Raw genomic sequence first — 20,306 nt, 5'->3', positions numbered from 1 at the left:
TAAGTGTATAATTAATAAGGTGATGTTGTGGGATGATCTTAATATTGGTAGGAGATACATACATGAACAAGTTTATGAGTCAAAATCTCTTAAAGGCTCAACTCCAAGAGCATCTCCACGTGTGAGTTATAACAAAAGGATTAGTGGTTCACGTGCCACACGAGAATATGGGCCAATCTTAAGAAAGTGAAATCGGGTGGGTGGGTGACCCTTTTGAGTTTTTTTACATTAATAACCTCTTAATTAAGCTCTACTTTTTGGGCTCATGTGGATCGGGTGGGTGAACCTTTGGACTCTTTGGGAGCTACTTTTTTCTTTTCGAAATCTCTTTTGACATGTGAATAACAACGACATTGATTGTTCATTTAGAGGAAAATAAAATTAACTTGAGGGTTTATTACATGAAATGTCATGCTTATTTTGTCTTAAAATAAGGAGTGTTAAATTTAGGGTTAGCTTTGTTTCACTGATTATTTCGAGGTTAAGGTTGTCGGATTAAAAATCCACTATAAATGTCAGATCGATTACTTTCACCTCTTTTACCATTAATAGTTTGGGCTTCAACGAAGTGAGGAGCTCTCTAGTGATTGATTGTGTTGTAGCGCAAATTCTTTTTTGTTACTTGGCAACAAATAATCAAGGAAATACTTCATTTGATTTTTCACGGTTTTCAAGATGCGTCTTCAAGTGAATATATCTCCATTTATATACGCGTAAAAAAATATGAAATCTGATATTAAAAAAATATATAATGAGACGATTCTAACAAGATTTCACATGAATATATTATCATATATAGATTAACAATAATTCATGGTTAAAGTTTTAAAAGTTTGACCCATATATTTAATTGTAATGGGGCAAAATATAAGAGAAGGAGGTTACTTATTATCAAATTTCACATATTGCCCCCAGTCCCTACTACCACAAAAGGTCCAATCATCTTATAGATTTACACAGTAATTAATCAAAAAGGATCACAAACTAGTAATCATTTCAATAAATCTAAGAACTATTAACAAGAGGTTGAGTAATCAATCCACCTTCCAAGATTCAATTCTCCAACTAAAAAAGGATTAATCTAGTTATAAACTTATAATTGATAAGATGATGAACATGCATTATTCTAAGGAAGAAATGATGAAAGACATGGACATTAAGTCTTTAATTATTTAGGTGGGTGTGGTATAACATCAAGTGGGTAACAAATTTAAATTAGACCCTTAATTAAACCAATCAAATTAAATTAGGGAACTTTTATTTGCACCTTATTACGCATACTTAATTGGCAGCCATTAATATAATATCGTAGCTTAGGTTGCGAGGTAGCTTAATGCACGAGTACCTTGCATTTAGTTACGTCGCATCATATATAGGATATAATTGAAGGGCATTAATTTGCATAATAATAATGGATCGATTAACGAATTAACTTACGAGTTGATTAGTATGAATCAAGCTAGGTGATTTTCGAGTTATACTTACTTTTTACGTGCTACTTATCTAGTTTAATAAAAAGTTCGCTTTTTTTTTTTTGTTAAGTATTTCTACTTTTGAATTTTATGGGTGATTTTAAGATTATGTACATGTGTGTATGCAAGAGCTTTAATAGATGATGAGTGAGGTGCCTTTTACTTCTTTAAGGAACACTCAATCACGTGATTAATTAATAAGGAAATTCTGTTGAAAAATAATATAAGTCAATATGCTAGAGCGAGAACTCGATTTTTAATTTTTAATTTTTAATTTTTATATTTGTAATTAGTCTAATACACAAAAATGAAATAAAGGAATTACATATTTCGTGGTTTGGATGTACAGATGAAGTAGTTCACCATCAAACATTTTCACATTTACAGCTTTGAAGTATGGTTACAAGATTTAAAACTACTACAAAATCATACTTTTGCCTAAATTTGACGATGATATATATCTTGTTTGAATTAGACCATCAATGGCAAGTTGGTAACCAATTTCGAATTGATAATCAAGAACTTTTGAATTTGCAAAAAAACCTTGAAAGACTACTTTCGTTAGCTTAGCTTAGTGGGTTTGCTTCCATAGTGGCCATTAAATTTCCACGATTTGAATGGAATCTAGTCATTTTTCAAGTCACCTCACGAATCACGATCTCAAGGGAATCTCAAAATTTAATTACATGCTTAAATTATCTTACTTTTACTACCTAGTTAATCGTAATTTATAATATGGTGCAAATTAAAGCCTCTAAAACAATAAGGACACATGTCAACAACGATCATATAAATACTTCATGCTTGTACTAGACTATTTGTGAATGACCTAGCATGCATTATGCTTTAAACAAGGGTACCAAGCTAGCTATGATTTAGTTGGTGCCCTAGAGTATATAGTAGCCTAGAACTACCTCTAGCTTCACTAGCTATTCAATCTTTAGAAATGCAATAGTAGAGATTTATTAATCTTCAAAGAATGCCAACTTTTTTTGTGCTAATTAAAGTCTAATCATGATTAATTTTGTTGATGTTAGTGCTACGTCAAGTAACTTTCTTTGACCCAAATTTGTGTATGTTACTAGGTCCTAAAAACAGTTATAAATCATCATTCATAGGCAATCAAAGCTACCTACAAGTTATGGATATAAGAGGCAAGAGCGGATCTACCAATTTCTAACACCCAATTAAATTTGAAAACCTAAATCTTCGTTAATTTTGATAATTTGATATATATCCGATCCATATATTTAGTTCACAGAATTCTCCCCGATGCAACCTATACACAAAAATGACGTATGATTATTAGTATTGTAATCAGATCACCAAACCTAAAAAGGATATAGATAGGGAATTGAAATTCAAGGGGTATATATAATTTTGTTAAAATATCTAGCATGCTAATAAAATTAGCTATGAAACAAGAATAACTAGAAAAGGAAGCAAAGAGGTCTCTTCGTATTATTCCTCAAACCAAATAAAGACGATTATTTAGTCTAAAGTACATACTAAACAATATATTTACATTAAATATATTTTTAAATGAATTTATGGAAAGTTGTTATCATTATATATAACGTGAATTTGAAGGGACGAATTGAAGGAAGGGGGGAAAAGAATAGAAGAAGCATGAAAACTATATTACATAATAATTTTTTAAAGTAATAGTACAATAAAATAATTCTCAATTATACATATTGGTCCACTTTTTTGATTTGTTCTAATCCTTTGCTTAATTAAATCAATCAATCAACATGAAAAATCAAATCTTACTTTTTAATTAAAAAATAATTAAATATTCTTGTACCTAAATTAAACATACAAGGGATCCTATCTTTTTTCTTTTTCTCTCTAATAAAGGTGGAATAGCCACGAGTGCAATCATTGTTATGCATATTAAGAGTAGCCCACCAAAACATACACAAAAAAATTCTTACTCTCTTTTTAACATGCACATGCGCACACAAAGGATCATCCAACTAATTAAAGTGGATTTTAACTAATTAATTACTATCCTAATTTGGAATACTATACTTAGTTCTTATATTAGCCTTTTTCTTACTAATAAATCTCGATCTCTTTCTTGTTGAAAAGGCTAAGATTAGTTCATATTAAGCTAATTCGTACAACACTTAATTATGCAAGTACTACAAAGTTAGCTAGGGAGCTCCTAGTATGAAAGATGGGAATATACTAAGACAAATTCCAAGTACTTCCTCCAGTTCCATAATATAGTTCTTGTTTGTGTTTTGTCACGGTATTTAAGAAATAGGAGGAGAAAATAGATAAAGTACATTAATAAAAGTGAAAAAGACAATTATAGACAAAAGTTAGAGAGAGGAAGTGGAAAAAAGTACAAGTATGTGTAAAATTCAAGGGTAATGTAGGAAGTACAATGAATGAAGTAAAAAAAATGAGGGTATAATGGTCTTTATATACTATTCAAAAATAGAAATAGGAACAACATTTTGAATATCCAAAATAAAAAAAACAAGAATTATATTATGAGACAGAGGGAGTATATTAGAAGCTAAGACATCAAGTAGTACTTCTTGTGTCCTTTATCATGATGAATGGTTCTTTTGTAGATACTCTTACATGTGATGTAAAAATACTTTGTTGCTTGTATACACCTAGGAAAAGATGGACCGAGTCAGGCCCGCCTAAAAAGGCATGACACCGGAAAAGCGCTAGACACGTGATCCAACACTTGACACTCACTATGTGTATTGGCCTGGGTTGTGGATCGTAGTGCATAGTCAACACAACGAATTATTATGATAATTAAGCCTAGACACGAGAGAAGAATAATACAAAATATGGTATGCGGGGGTATTACAATTGCATAATGCCATTGTGTCGTGTCAAGTCAGGAACTCAAGAGTTTTGCTCGGCCAATGAGCAAGCATAGTTTAATGTCATATTTACACCAAGCTAAACATTTTGTGCTCTATACAAAGAGTATTACTTAATGTGCATAATTCAAATGCAAAACGTCTTTACAAAAAATCTTAACGCCCTCCTTATTTTTCCTTGGTTTAAAAAATACACTTAATCAAAATTAGAGGAAGAATTAGAAATTAAAAAAAAAATATGGAAGATAGAATAGAAAAAGTTTGGAAAATGAGAATAATAGTGGTGTGAAGGCTCTAGTAGCAGTCCGAGTAAGCTGGAGTTGTCGGGGAAAAGCAGGTTAGTCGAGTTTCCTGCCCGCTTTCATCTCCAACCGGATTTGGGTTAGCATTTCGGACCCAATTTATTATACATGCGCTGTTGCTTACTCGTTTTGTTGTGCCTATCCGACACCAAACTATTACGAGTAAATTATCTATATGTTAGATTATGTAAATGATAGTGTATAATTTAGTTTGTATATTACTTATGTGCCCTTCACCCTAGTATACTCTTGTATTATATATTGATGTTTAATCAATGAGAAAGGGACGCCAAATATTCACATATTTTATCATGCTCTGATACCATGTTAGTGGATCAACTCAACCAAAAGCTGGTCACTAACATGGTATCAAGAACCAGCGTGACACAAAGGTCATGAGTTCGAATCTCATCTACCCCTCCTTTCAATTTGGAATATTAAACGTTGGGTATGGTGGGCCCATGATACATCCGCACTTCAAGCCCAATGGGCTCTCATGTGAGGGGGCGTGATGGAGTATAAAACATATTCTTGGGCCTTAACCGTCAGCTTAAAATTTTGGTTGAGATAGTCCACTATCATGGTATCACGAGTCTAGGTTTCTTTCCTGGAAAACCCTAATTCTCTTCTTCCGCTCTACTCTCTTCTCTTCTTCATCCTCCATGCCCGAATCAAGCAAGCTCCATCCCGCCACTATTGTGATGAACATCAAGTCTTGTGTCCCCATTACTCTTGATTATGAGGGCAAGCAATTCAATAGTTGGTCGACCTTATTCCAACTTCATTGCCGTGCGAATTTGGTTATCGATCAAATAATTCCACCACCGGTGGATCCTTCGGCCAAGAAGACCGAACCCACACCTGCCGAACAAGCCTTCACGCAACGCCTTGATGACATTGTTCGACAATGGATTTATGGGACAATTTCTACTGACCTTTTAAATACAATAATCGACCTGGATCACAAAGCGGTCGATGCGTGGAAACGGTTGGAAAATTTCTTCCTTAACAACAAGTCTGTTAGGGCTTTGCAACTTGACGCTCAATTCACAAATACTCGGCTGGAGCAATTTGATGGCATCAAGACATATTGCACTCGCCTCAAGACTCTCGCAGATGGCTTGAAAAATGTAGGAGATAAAGTCTCTAATAATCGAATGGCACTCTAATTTTTGAAAGGTCTCTCGGAGGAGTATAAGCCCTTTCTTACATCGGTTTGACACCTCAATCTATTGCCTTCTTTTGATACTCTCCGTTCCATGCTGGAACTTGAAGAGCAAGGCCGGCAATATTTCTGACCATGTTCTGGATTCGAGTGAAGAAGCCCATGTTGTGTAATCGGCTTCAACACAACAGCCTCAAGGTGGTTCCTCACAGCCTTCTAGTCGTGGGGGTGTTTCTTCGGCTCGAGGTGGCCAGAAATCCACCAAGAACAAAGGTGGGAAAGGTCGCGGCGCCGGCAATGGTGGCCGAAACTCGCAGCAACCATCCTAGCAGTAGCAGCAGCGTGGGAACTCTTCTCCCTCTCCGCAACAGAACACGACCCAGCAGCAACAAGGGTGGATGTTTCCCCTTTGGGCCTATTGGGGTCAAGCTCCCTATCCCACACCGCCTTGCCCTTACCCTTCTCAAGGCCAAGGCCCAGCTCAGTGGACTCCTCGCACTCCTCAGTTCGCTAATCAGAATGGTGTTCTCGGGCCTCGACCACCGCAAGCATACTACATGACTGCTCCTCCTTCTTCGGGTTATGTTCTAACAAACATTGACAAGGCAATGCACCCAGCACACCATGTCACTGGCCGACCCGAACTATTACATGGATACTGGGGCAACATCGCACATGACAAATTCCCAAGGTAACTTGTCGTCGTATTTTTATTTACCCAAAACTAATAAAAATACAATTATTGTTGGTGATGGTTGTAAGGTCCCGATAACAGGTTATGGTCACAAAAGCTTGAACCAAAACACACTTCAACTCAAAAACGTTCTTCATGTACCCAAACTAGTTAAAAACCTTAATTCTGTTAGAAAATTATCTATCGATAATAATTTCTCTATTGAGTTTGATCTGTTTGGGTTTTCTGTGAAGGATTTGTAGACGGGGAGCATAATAGTGCGATGTAATAGCAGTGGTGATCTTTATCCTTTCTTCACAGATCGTCAACTCATCTCGTCTTCCACTCCATCAGCTTTTGCAATTACCTCTCCTAGTGTGTGGCATTCATGTTTAGGTCATCCGGGAAATGCAATTCTTAGTTCTTTAAGTAGTAGCAATCTCATAAGTTGTAATAAGGCTCACAAAAATGTTTGTCACTCTTGTCATTTGGGTAAACTAATAAAAACGCCTTTTTATGATTCTATGTCACATACTTCTACGCCTTTTGATATTATTCATAGTGATTTATGGACTTCTCCGATTCTTAGCTCTCTTGGTCACAAATATTATGTTCTTTTTCTTGACATTTACACGAATTTTCTATGGACTTTCCCTATCTCTTCTAAAAATCAGATCTATGATTTATTTATTTGTGTTCGAACATATACTAAGACTCAATTTAAGAAAGAAGTTAAAGCATTTCAATGTGACAATGATCCTTTTAAAATTTTTTGTCACAAAAATGGTATGACTTTTCGGTTTTCATGTCCATACACTTCTCCTCAAAATGGCAAAGCCAAAAGGAACATCAAAATGATCAATAACATTGTTCGTACGATTCTTTGTCATGCTTTTATGCCTCCTTCTTTTTGGCATCATGCTTTAGAAATGGCCACCCACCTATCTTCACAACATTCTACCTACGAATCTTCTTGGTTACAAATCTCCAACTCAAATCCTATATCAAAAACATCCTGATTATTCCCATCTTAGAGTTTTCGGATGCTTGTGTTACCCTCTCTTTTCTCCATCTAAGGTTCACAAGCTCCAAGCTCATTCGACCCCTTGTGTCTTTATTCGGTATCCTAGTAATCATAGAGGTTACAAATGTTTTGATATTTTGAGTCGGAAAATAATCATTGTTAAACACATATGGTTTGATGAATCGGTGTTCCCTTTTTCTAAAGTCCATACCCCTAGTCCTCACACTTATGATTTTCTAGATGATAGTCCGAGTCTTCTAACCAATCTTGTCTTGCGTCACCATGTTTTGGACAATCATCACCCCCCTACTGCAGCCAACCAACCTACTCCGCAACATGGCTGCGGCAATCCCTCTCAAACCGTAACCTCATTGCGGAGTGGCCTGCACTCCTCGCAAACCCAGCTTCGCACCTCTTCTTCTTTGCTCAGCACCACGCATCAACTTGTGCGTGATGCCTCACCCAGTGTCCAGCAGCAAGGCTTGGTGCCGCCAATTGCTACCCCCGTCGGGTTACCAGCGGGCACTAGCTTGTAAGGTGTCCAAATAGCTGGTGCTACTGCCCAGCCCGCTGGAATACCAACGCACGCTGGTGCGGGCATGGACGAGCATCAGCTCACCTCTCCTCCTACCTCCCCGCATCAGCCTATCTCTCCTCCTACTTCCTCGCAACACACATCTCCCCCTTCTCCTCTTATATTTTTTCCTACACCATCGACAATGCCATCTCACTCCATGGCTACTCGTAGCAAGCATGGCATTGTCAAGCCGAATCCTAAATACCAAGACGAACTCACCACACTTCTACCTCCATTTCCCCTATTCCAAAGAACCCGGTTCATGCTTTACGTGACCATAATTGGAAGATTGCAATGCAGGAAGAGTATGATGCTCTTATTGATAATAATACTTGGGAATTAGTTCCGCGGCAATCTAATATGAACATTATTTGTTCGTTGCGGATTTTTTGGCATAAGACAAATTTTGATGGTTCTTTTGAGATACACAAGGCTCGTCTTGTTGGTGATGGAAAAACTCAGAGGGAAGGGAGGATTGACTGTGATGAAACTTTTAGTCCGGTTGTTAAACCGGCTACTATTCGGGTAGTTCTTGACATTGCTTTATCCAAGTCTTAGCAAATTCATCAATTAGATGTTAAGAATGCTTTCTTACATGGTAATTTGAATGAAATTGTTTACATGTATCAACCTTTGGGATTTAAGGATCCCATTAGACCTGATCATGTCTGTTTGTTACGGAATGAAGTCACTATATGGTCTGAAACAGGCACCTAGAGCTTGGTACCAACGGTTTTCAGATTTTGTGGCTACTATTGGCTTTGTTAATAGCAAATCTGATACCTCATTGTTCGTTTATCGCCATGGTAATGACACTGCTTACATTCTTCTCTATGTTGATGACATTGTGCTTACAGCTTCATCGGAGTCTCTCCGAAGACATTTTATTTCACAGCTTAGCTCTAAATTTGCGATGAAAGATTTGGGTGAATTGAGCTATTTTTTAGGTATTGCTGTTACTAGAGATAAAGATGGTCTATTTTTGTCTCAAATGAAGTATGCATTGGAAATATTGAAAAAAGCAGGAATGGCAATTGCAAGCCTTCGCCTACTCCTGTTGACACCAAAGGCAAATTGAGCACTCAAGAGGGTGTTTTATATGATGATCCTACTTCTTACCGGCGCCTCTGTGGTGCCTTGCAGTACTTAACTTTCACTCGGCTAGATATCTCTTATGCAGTCCAGCAGGTTTGCTTATTTATGCACTCACCTCGTGGTGAGCACATGGATGCGTTGAAATGTCATTCTACGATATATCCAAGGTACGACAGATTTTGGTTAACATTTATATAAATCCAATGTTTATTCTATTCTGTCATACATGGATGTCGATTGGGGCGGGTGTCCGGACACTCGTCGTTCTACATCAGGATACTGTGTCTTTCGTGGTGATAATCTGATCTCCTGGTCCTCAAAAACGCCAACCCACTTTGTCTAAGTCTAGTGCCGAAGCAAAGCACAAAGGGGTTGCAAATGTGGTTTCTGAATCCTGCTGGGTCCGAAATTTGTTCCTCGAGCTACGTTTTCCTATTTCGAAAGCAACATTGGTTTACTGTGACAATGTTAGTGCGATTTACCTCTCTAGTAATCCTGTACAACATCAGCGCACTAAACATATTGAGATGGACATACACTTCGTTCGTGAGAAAGTTCAACGGCGCGAAGTTCGTGTTCTGATCTACATGTACCTTCCCGATACAAGATTGCTGACATTTTCACAAAAGGTCTGCCTGAGGTTTTATTTGATGATTTTCGGGACAGTCTCAACGTTCGCAATCCTCACGTTTCGACTGTGAGGGTGTGTTAGATTATGTAAATAATTTAGTGTATAATTTAGTTTGTATATTACTTATGTACCCTTCACCCTAGTATACTCTTGTATTATATATTGATGTTTAATCAATGAGAAAGGGACGACAATTATTCACATATTCTATCACTATACAATGATTACGATCCACACAAATTACACTAATACTGCGGCTGGATCAACCATAGTTCATAAAGCGATTGATTAATTAAAGGATATGTGTTTTGGAAACGAGAGTAGCCTACCTAGTTCATAGTGGTTATAAACATACACGGAGTACATGGTTATGTGTTTTTGTACTTGTATATGTCGAGGAGATAATTTGGGAATATTGTGGAATGATGATTTTATTGGAACGTCAATGTATTTCGATAGGATGTCATGTGTTCTTGGAAATCTAAATCATGTATTCATGTTAAAACCTATTAAACCTATATGCATTATACATCAATAGCTAAGCTTATGTCAGGTGTGGATCTAAACGGATTAAACTTTTTAAAAGTTTATTATATTTAAATAAATGGATTTGATGAGCTATAAACTAATTTTATATAATGACTTCAAAATGCGTGCATCACATATTTTGATAATCAAAGTATTCTAATGTAATATTGTATTAGAGCGAGGATGTCGCGAATATAAATAGGTAATAGGATTTGAGTATAACCAATTACGGAGTAAGTAATACCTCAAACAAATGTCGACAAATAGTTTAGTTGAGTAGGAGGTATAACTAAAACAAGCAAAGCTCCATGTACCTATATCTCTAAGCTATATTTGAAATTGTATTGTATCTTTCCATATGTGTTTTTAAGAAAAGAAAGATATACAAACAATTAAGAAAATTTTCTCTCAATTCAACAAATTATCTTTTTTTTTTTTTGAAAGAATTCAACAAACTATCTTTACATACAGTACTAGTAAAATGCATGGAAGTTTATATGAAGGAAAATATGTAGCTTTTAAAGGTAAATAAATAGGAGTTATCACCAACTTCTTTTTCTTTCCATATTCAAAAAGCATTGAACAAAATAGGAGTTATCATTTTAACAAAAATTATACTCCGTCCTCCAGTTGCAAATTATGACAAATTTAATTTGATTTTGTACATTTTTTACTGTCGTCTTTTGTGTAAAAGAAAGTAGACTGCACATAAACTGAGGTAAGAAAAGTAAAAATACAATCTTCAGATATTTTATTTGGGATCAAATTGTTCTTTTTTAGGGAATGAAAAAAGAAAAATAAAATAAAATAAAATGTAGGACATATTTGAGAGAAAATGTAGGGCACATTTGATCACAGTAAACCAGTAATATCACATACTCAACCACTTCACTTGTTCTTCCCTCAAAAAAAAACCACTTCACTTGTTCTTTCCAACAAAAAAAAAAAAAAAAAAAAAAAAAAAAAAAAAAAAAAAGGCCACTTCACTTGTTTAACTAAACTAAAATCATTTTGACCATTATTAAAACTAGCTAGTTAATACTCTGTACAGTAGTTTTCATGAGATTTGTTCGTACAAATTTTGGAGAAATTTTTTCCTCTAAGTAGCCCGTACAAGGATTTTTTTTTTGGTTTAAAAAAATGATATTTTACGTTCAATCATTATTGAGTTAATGGTTAATAATTAGTAAATGAAAGAGTCACAAAAGACGAATATTATAAATGACATTTGATCTCATATCTCGAATCCACCCAAACAATTCAATAGTTAAGATAATCCTTACTGGTTACCATTTTCCCTCAACAATGACAATAACCCAAAAAAAAGTCTCCTCTTTCATCGAGGGAAAGGTAAGAAATTTCAAAGTGTAACATGTGAAGCGCAACTACATACGCAAAAGAGAAAAGAATAGGAAAGCAATAAATACTTTCATGTCCATACTTCCCTACTTGTCTTCCTCCCTCCAGCTAAGCATGCTCGATCTTCTATGCTCTAAATTTCCAATTTTTAAAATTTTTTCACATTTTTTTTTACTTGTATTAATAACTTATGAATATATGGAGTACTTTGTAGTTGTGTATAATATTATAACTATTTACTATTAGAAAGGGTATCATGTATGTCAAACGGGTTGATAAGGTATGCATAATTGTATTACAACACAATTTTATGTTCAATTGAAATTAGATTAATATTGGCCGGGCCAATTTTAAAGTTAGTTCAAAAGTTCTAAAAAAAAGTAATGTAAAATTGTAACAATTATTGATATTTATATGATAAAAAGTAAACACCTAGTTCGTATAATTTATAACAATTTCAGTTATGGAATTAATTGAGGTATATGTTACTAACATATATATACACCGGAGTACTTTTGTTTGCATATGAGAAGGGACTCAAGGGAGAGACAAGATAATAGTCATCAATATCTACCACGACGTTCAATTATAAATGTACCTTGTTACATTTTACATAATTTATTTGAATTGGAGGATTCTTATGTAAATACCTGTTAGTGATCTACTAAACTTAAGCTAAGGTTAGCACGAGTAATAGTCACGAAGTATTTCATAACTTTTGATTAGTTACGAAGTATTTCTTAACTTCTGATTAGCCTTATACTGAGTATACTGCTAGAACTATTAAAAAAAAAAGAAAAACAAAAAACAAAAAATAAAATGTGATCTAAGATTTATCGTCCCTTTAAAAAGTAATTTTTTATGTGATATCTTACATTTTGTATTGATTTTCGCAAGCTATATATTAATTGGTAATGTATAGCTAGGAATTTGATTTAGCTGTAATGTAGAAATAGCATATTGTAATGTAGAAATAGCATATTGCAATGATAATGGTATTGCACACTTGTGCTCTGACACTTGAATGTTGTAGTCGTATAAATGGTACTTGAGAGTTGAGTGTTAGCCGGTTAGCATGCATCATCCCGATCGAATAATAATGGAAAACGAGTGTCCCAATTTAGGATATTTTTTTGTCTTTATTTGTTGTTACCTTTCGTGCCTACTTGAATACAAAAGTATCAAGAGTCATTTACAAATGGAACCACTCATGAAACCTAAGCTATATTTCCAATAACTTGGCAACACTCTTCCATTTATGTGAGGACAAATTAAAGCACTCGTGCTATCTTCAATTCCTTCTAAAGCATTTTGTTCGTCTAATCATACACACTTTATATTTATTAGATTTTTTTAAAGGTGGTAATAAAACAATTCTGATACAGAGTTTTATTATTTGAGGTGATACAATTTTAGTTAAGTCTTACTTTGTATATACCTTAAGGACGAAGGAAGGGTAAGAGAATTCATCCCTTAGAAATATCAAGTTTATGTTAAGTCACTACTTGTATTGTTTTACATGCAACTATTCACTTCTAAAAATGAAATAAAGAATAAAAAAAAATTAACTAAAAAGACCATAGCCGCTTTCATTCAATTAGGATGTATATATAAATATAATTCTCAATGGTAGTCCCCCGTGTTTGATTATTTTCAGTGGTAACCAATTTTTATTTTGATTATCAATGGTAGCACACTTGATTAAGGTCACGTTTGAGAAATTTGATAATCCAAAATAAAAACTGGCTACTAATAGAAATAAATAAAATAGAGGGTTATATTATAAATGTCTAATATACAATTATTATACACTACAAATCAATTGATTTTAGAATGAAACAACGCCGCACCCTTATATGACCCACATGGATCGCTTTCTCAGCGCGTGCCTACAAACCCACACATCCTTTATAAGAGCCGACTATCTCCATACACACTTCCTTTTAAAAAACACAAACATCTATTCTCTCTCTCTTTTCTTCATACTCACACTCTCTAAAATTGTCTCCTCCTCCTTTGGCGTGGAATTAGGCTTTCATTACTGTCTCTTCTCTAATCCCCCCCTTAACACCATCAATCACTCTTGTACTACCAAACACAAACACTACTCATTCTCCCCTCCTTTATTATTATCCTTTCTTTTTAAATCACCCCTAAAATACCATCAATTCCCCCTGTTTTCACCCCAATTCTATTCCCCTTCATCATACCATTTCTCACATCCTCTCCCCTCCATCAAAGCTCTCTCTAAAATCACTCCATTGTTATTATACTATTCGCCTCGAAACCCGAAAAATGAACGGCATATCCACAACATCAACCAGTAGCAGTAGCAGAAGACAACATTACAATCACAACTCTCATTACAACTCCCCTTCTTTCTCCTCCTCGCTTCTCGAGGAAATCTACCGTTCTTTCGACGAAGACGAGAGGGAGAACGAATACCATCACCGCCACAACCACCATCAAACCAATGATGGTTACAGGAAGGTAAAGAACAACAAGAGCGGAATAGAAAGAGAAATCGAGAACGAGAGACTACGAGGCGTAAATCGAGTAGTGTTGGAACAATGGATGGATAACGAGAGAATTAATCGCCGCCGTAATTCTATGGCGGCGATTAATTCTACCTCCGCTAAATTTAACTCGTCATCTTCGACGAGTTCCTCCGATTCCAGCTCCGGAATCGGAGGATTTTCGTCATCTGATACTGAATCACTCTACGGATCATCAAAATCGAAGTCGGTGCCGACATTGAAGCCGATAAAAAACAAACCTAAATCAGCCGGAATTTCACCGGAAAAGCTACTCCGATGAAATTCCGGCGAAGAAGAAAGGTAATAAAGAAGGTAATCTTCAGAAAAGAGCGTTGAAGCTTTACGGCGATTTGAAGAAGGTGAAACAACCGATTTCACCTGGTGGTAAACTCGCTAGCTTTCTTAACTCGTTGTTTAACTCAAACTCGTCAAAAAAGCCGAAGATCTCATCGTCGTCGTCGTTGTCGTCATCGTCGAATGTTATGAAATACTCTACGTCGACGCCGTCTACGGCGTCGTCGTATTCGCGTTCGTGTTTGAGTAAAACTCCGTCGTCTGCCGGAAGGTTCGAGAGGCGGTCGGTGAGGTTTTGTCCGGTAAGCACCGTTATAGCCGCCACCACAACCGTCGCCGATGATAGAGAGTATAATGAGGGTAAAAGAGATGATAGGTGGAGAGAGAAAGCTACTGCTCGTGGTAATAGTACGTTGAAAAACGACGAGTTTAAAGTTCAGATAAGTGAAAAGCAAAGAAGAGTCGAAGAAGTTGCTAAGGAGTTGTTAAAGAATTATCATCATGGAAGAATATATCAAAACGATGAAAGTAATAAGTGTAAAAATCGTCGTTTTGAGGATGAGGATGAGGATGATGCTAGTTGTTGTAGCTCGGATCTTTTCGAGCTAGAACACTTGCTAGAAGTTGGAAGTGATCATCATCGAAGGTACCGTGAAGAGTTGCCGGTGTATGAAACTACTCATGTTCATACTAATAGAGCTATTGCTAATGGGTTAATTTTGTAATTTGGTGATTAATTTTTATGAGATAGTAATTAATTTTAATATGTTATGTTCTTTTTTGCTAATTTAACCTAATGTTTTGATTACTATTCGTCCATTTTATTTGATTCTACTGTTTAGAGTTTCATTGGATTCTTGGTGTTATGGTATAGTCTAGATTGTATAGTAGTTCTTATATGTGGGTCTAGTTTTGTTGATGGATGGAGAAGTAAATAATGTAGGGGCTAAGTTTTTTTGAGTGCATGATTTGTGAGATGAATACTTGGTTGAAATATTAGACAATTTAATGTGCATGTGTTTTATATTTATTTATTTATTTATTTATTTATTTTTTTTTTTTTTTTTTTTGTTTGAGTTCTCCATTATTTATTCAAAAGTTAGGATAAAAATTGCAAAACCAAAAAAAATACAACTCAAGCAAGTTTAAAATATACTATGATGTAATTTATAGTAGTAAACAAACTACATACGTACATACTTTGTCACTTTATTCTACTTCGTAAACTATTGTTATTGAAGGTGTGACACTAAAATTTTAAATTTACCTTTCATTATTATTTGGAAAATTTGAATTTTAGTACCTCGAATATGGGGGTAATTGAATTTTAGTACCCATCTAAAATTTTATTTTAAATTAGTACCTCCAAAATGACAAAACTATAGGTTACAGTACCTCCGTCTAGTTCCGTTAAGTTTTCCGTTAGTGGGGCCCATTAACTAATTATTTAATAATTTAATTTATTAAAAAAAAGGAAAAAAAATTGTAAAAAAAAAACTAAAAAAAAATAATAATAAAAACAGCCACTGCCACCAGCGCCGGTGCCGGCTTCCGGCTGTTGGTGGCCGAATTCCCCTGACACCGACGCCGGCCACCCCTTCCCTTTCCCTCCCTGATTTCCCCTTCCCTGGCACCGGCGCAACCACCACCATCTTCCCTCCCTTCCTCGTTCCTGGCCGCGACACCCCACCCCTCCCTTTCCCTCCCTGTTTTCCCCTTCCCCGAAACCCTAGCGCAACGGTGGCCGTCACCCTAACCCAGCCCCATCGTTGTCTCCCCGACCCGAAGCCGTCGCCGAACTACCCAGATCAGACCCCAACCCAAACCAGCCCAGCGAGAAGCCCCTATCGTCATCTCCCGACTCCAAACCAGTGTCGAACCACCTAAACTAGCCCAGCAAGAAGCCGACTGCAACAAATCAACCCACCACCGCCCCAGTTTTCCTCTCCCTTACCCAAAACCGTCGTCAAACCAGGGTACAGTTGGGCTCGTTTCGAAGGTCGATCGAGCTGAGGGTGGTCGGACGGCTGGTTTCGTGGTTCGAGGAAGGTCGGCCGGCTGACTTCGTGGGTCGAGGGTGGTCAATTGGGATGGGTGACAGCGGTGGGGGTTGGCGGCGCCGGTGGTGGCTGGTTAAGATTTTAGGGATTTTTCATTTTTTAATTATTTTTTTAAGTTTTTTTTTTATAAAATGTTTTTTTCTTTTTTTTTAATAAATTAAATTATTAAATAATTAGAAATGGGCCCCACTAACGAAAAACTTAACGGAACATGGACGGAGGTACTGAAATCTACAGTTTTGTGTTTTTGAAGGTACTAATTTAAAATAAAATTTTAGATGGGTACTAAAATTTAATTACCCCCATATTCGAAGTACTAAAATTCAAATTTTCTTTATTGTTTTCACATAATTCCCAGTTTTAATTTTCACCATATACAAAACATGACTAGCTTTTGCTACCTTTGATCCTTTTCTCTTACCTTTTTTTTTTTTTTTTTTTTTTTTTCCATAAAAGATTTTAAATGTCAAGCAAGAATATAAAATAAAAAATAAAAAATCGGATGAAGCTTAAGTTTTTAGCTATGATAATTTCAATAAATTATACACGGCTATTATTTTATACGGTAAAGTAACACATTCGTAAAACATCTATACCACAAAAATTGTATAGATTCCATAAATGACTTGTAATTTCTAAGGATATAATTCACTCACACTTATCTGAGTTATCTCCACTAACAAGTTAAAGTCAAGAAAAGAAGCCATTTCCTCCATACGTATACATAGCCTAAAGTTTAAGCCAGCCTAAAATTCCAAGCAAAGAATAAGAAGTTTAGCTATATTACTTATTTACTCGTACTTATTATACTTATAAACTAAACCGACCATGTACATTAATGCTCAAGCTAGCATATACAAGGATCAAAATATATATAATTTTGCTCCAAATAATTTTGAGAAAGAAAGAAAAATTGACTGGTAAAAAAAGTTATTAGGAGGAAAAAAAACAGAGGTATTAAAAAAAAAAAAAGAGAGAAAGAAGAGAGGGAGTAAAGAGGAAGTAAGCATAGATTCGAGATCATGTTCACACACCAGAAAAAGGTGATTGATGATCTAAAGCAGATAATTTACTTACCTGGGAAAAGTCTTTAATTTTAATTTTCATCACAAACATACATTCATGTGTGAATAAATGAAAGGGTAATAATATATGTAGCCCTTAGGGCTATGTATAAGCATTAAATATACTTCCCAAAATGGAATTAAGTTGGGAATTTATGACAAAATCACTCACAGATCAGTGTAATTAATCTTAATTTTTCCTCAATATTTTCTTTTTGAGCTTCTTATACATAGCCCTAAGGGTTATGTTTATCATTTTCCTAAATAAAATAATCTATAGTTTTTATTTAATGTTTTTACTAAAATAAAAATGTATGTTATGTAGGGTCCTAAAATAGCAAAGCTAGGGAGCTGGCGAATAGAATGAGCATAAATAAAAATCCCAACAAATTAATGACGGTTAGTTGTTGTTGTTTGGGGGTTGGTTCACCAATGCAACTGTGGTCAAAAGTGTTGGCCTCACTAATCCCATGCAAAGCTACCTTCTTTCTTTTTCTTTTTCATTTTTCTTTCTTTTTTTTTTTAAAAAAAAAAAAAGTTTTGGAAAATACAAATTTGTAAACTTTAATAAAGTTAAATACTTATATCTAACTATGACACTATGTATATACACTAACAATTTGCTAATTAGAGATTGTTTCAGTAATTCGAATTATATACAAGTATAGGTTTATAATAACGTGCATTTCTTAGCAGTTCTCCGTATTAGTATGCGCTTATTTTATGATATTTGGGAGTAATTGTGAATGTTGTTTGTATATAGAGTTACATACGTACATTGTCTTTTAACAATTTTGACTCGGCCCAATTTTATGCTCCATAATGTTAATACTTGTACATTGTTAGGAAAACTTATAAGGTATATGCATCGACACACTTTTTACATAGAATCCATGCATATATTATAATATTTGATACTCCAATATATCTGCGAAGCAACATAAAAGGAAGTTAATAGAAGGAAATTCATTGTCAGCAGTAGCAGGAAAAGAAGTTTTGATGTTGGTTAATGATACTATATGATTAATAAGAATATGATATTACTAAAATATAATAAAAATGCAAGCTAGCTAGCAAGAGGATGTAGGATAATAAAGGAGTGTAACACAGTAAATAGTAACAAGAGGTAAAAAATAAAAAAGGAGAAAAATGTCATGGTCTGTAAAGCACTAGACAAAGATCCACTAAGGAGATCTTTGCTGGTCATTAATCCCTTAACTGAATCATTTAAAAGGTTTTTGATGAGGAATTTATTTTAATTTAATGTCAGGTTAAAATTAAAAAAACTTTGTTGTCTTTATTTGCTAGATGTCAATTTTGGTTGGCTAGGGTAAAAAAGTGATTGTAAGTTTGTAACCACCATATATACGTGTGTCAATTTTCGTCAGGAGTAGTGTGATTTTAATTTGCAATTGAATTCCCTAAAACTTCGAAAATGTTGATAAGTATTAGGTGACTCGTACTTCGTAGCTTTGTCCGCCCGATCGGGCGGACATTGCCCGGTCTGACCGGGCGGTGGGGGTTGGATACGTTGAAGCATTCGTATGGAGTTTTCTTCTCGCGCCCGATCGGGCAGACCTTGCCCGGTCTGACCGGGCGGAGAAGGAAAAATGCGGAGACGCGGATTTTACGATTTAAAGTTATCTTTTATGTTATCTTTTTGCCCAAGTATCTTTTATTTTAGGGATTAATATAAAACCTCCCTAATATTAGTATAAGGGTTAAGGGAGAGAGAGTGAGAGCCGTTCTTGAGAAATACAAGAATCATCTTTGTAATCTTTGCAGTTTATAGTGAAATCATTCGATCTCGGTGCCCGTGGACGTAGCTATCACATCGATAGTGAACCACGTAAATTCTTGGTGTTGTTCTTATTGTTTGCATTGAATTTCTTTATTGTTTTCTTGTTTGTTTTCGACCTTTGCTTCCGCTGTCGCACAACAATTGGTATCAAGAGCTCAGGTTCAATCCTTGGAGAGTTTCTTGAAGATAACAATGGCAGGAGATTCAACAATAAGAATTGAGAAGTTTACCGGGAAAAATAGTTTCGGGCTATGGCAAATTAAGATGAAGGCTCTGTTAAAACAACAGCAGATATGGCGTCCGTTGGCTCCAAAGAGTACTACTTCGGAGTCAGAAGATGGACCGACTGACCCGCAGTTAGAAGTTATGGAAGAGAAGGCACACTCTACCATATTACTTAGTCTTGATGATCAAATCATCACGGAGGTGGCTGATCAGGAAACGGCGGCTGGATTGTGGCTGAAGCTGGAGTCATTGTATATGACTAAGTCGTTGACCAACAAATTATTACTGAAACAGCGGTTGTTTAGCCTCCGGATGCAGTCAGGTACTTCCTTACGGGAACATCTAGAAAAACTTAACTCTATTTTGCTTGATTTACGTAATTTAGATGTTAAAATTGATGATGAGGATGCTGCGTTGATTTTACTTGTATCTCTACCGTCTAGCTTTGAGAATTTTGTAGAGTCTTTTGTTGTTGGTAAGGATTCTATAACCTTAGAAGAAGTGAAGGCAGCACTTCATACTAGGGAACTCAGAATGAAAGCTACGAGTGATAATGGGGATAATGGTAGTGGGTTGTTTGTTAAGTCCGGAAAGTCTAAAAAGAATAAGGGGTTTAACAAGGGGAACAATGCTGGGTCGGGTGC

General features: G+C 35.5%; 1 protein-coding gene and 1 pseudogene across 1 annotated transcript; both read left to right on the top strand.

Moving 5' to 3' along the window:
* Positions 1-5,291: 5,291 nt before the first annotated feature.
* On the top strand, positions 5,292-5,798 carry LOC110688557. Its single transcript, XM_021865326.1, has one exon. It carries the CDS (start codon positions 5,292-5,294, stop codon positions 5,796-5,798), a length of 507 nt encoding a protein of 168 aa, XP_021721018.1.
* Positions 5,799-13,387: 7,589 nt separating this feature from the next.
* On the top strand, positions 13,388-15,320 carry LOC110688108 (annotated as a pseudogene).
* Positions 15,321-20,306: the final 4,986 nt, after the last annotated feature.

This window comes from Chenopodium quinoa, unplaced genomic scaffold (genome assembly GCF_001683475.1).
Source record: "Chenopodium quinoa cultivar QQ74 unplaced genomic scaffold, ASM168347v1, whole genome shotgun sequence".
Lineage (NCBI taxonomy): Eukaryota > Viridiplantae > Streptophyta > Magnoliopsida > Caryophyllales > Amaranthaceae > Chenopodium > Chenopodium quinoa.
Note: the sequence above shows the minus strand (reverse complement) of the source record. Positions and strands in the feature narration are given on the sequence as shown.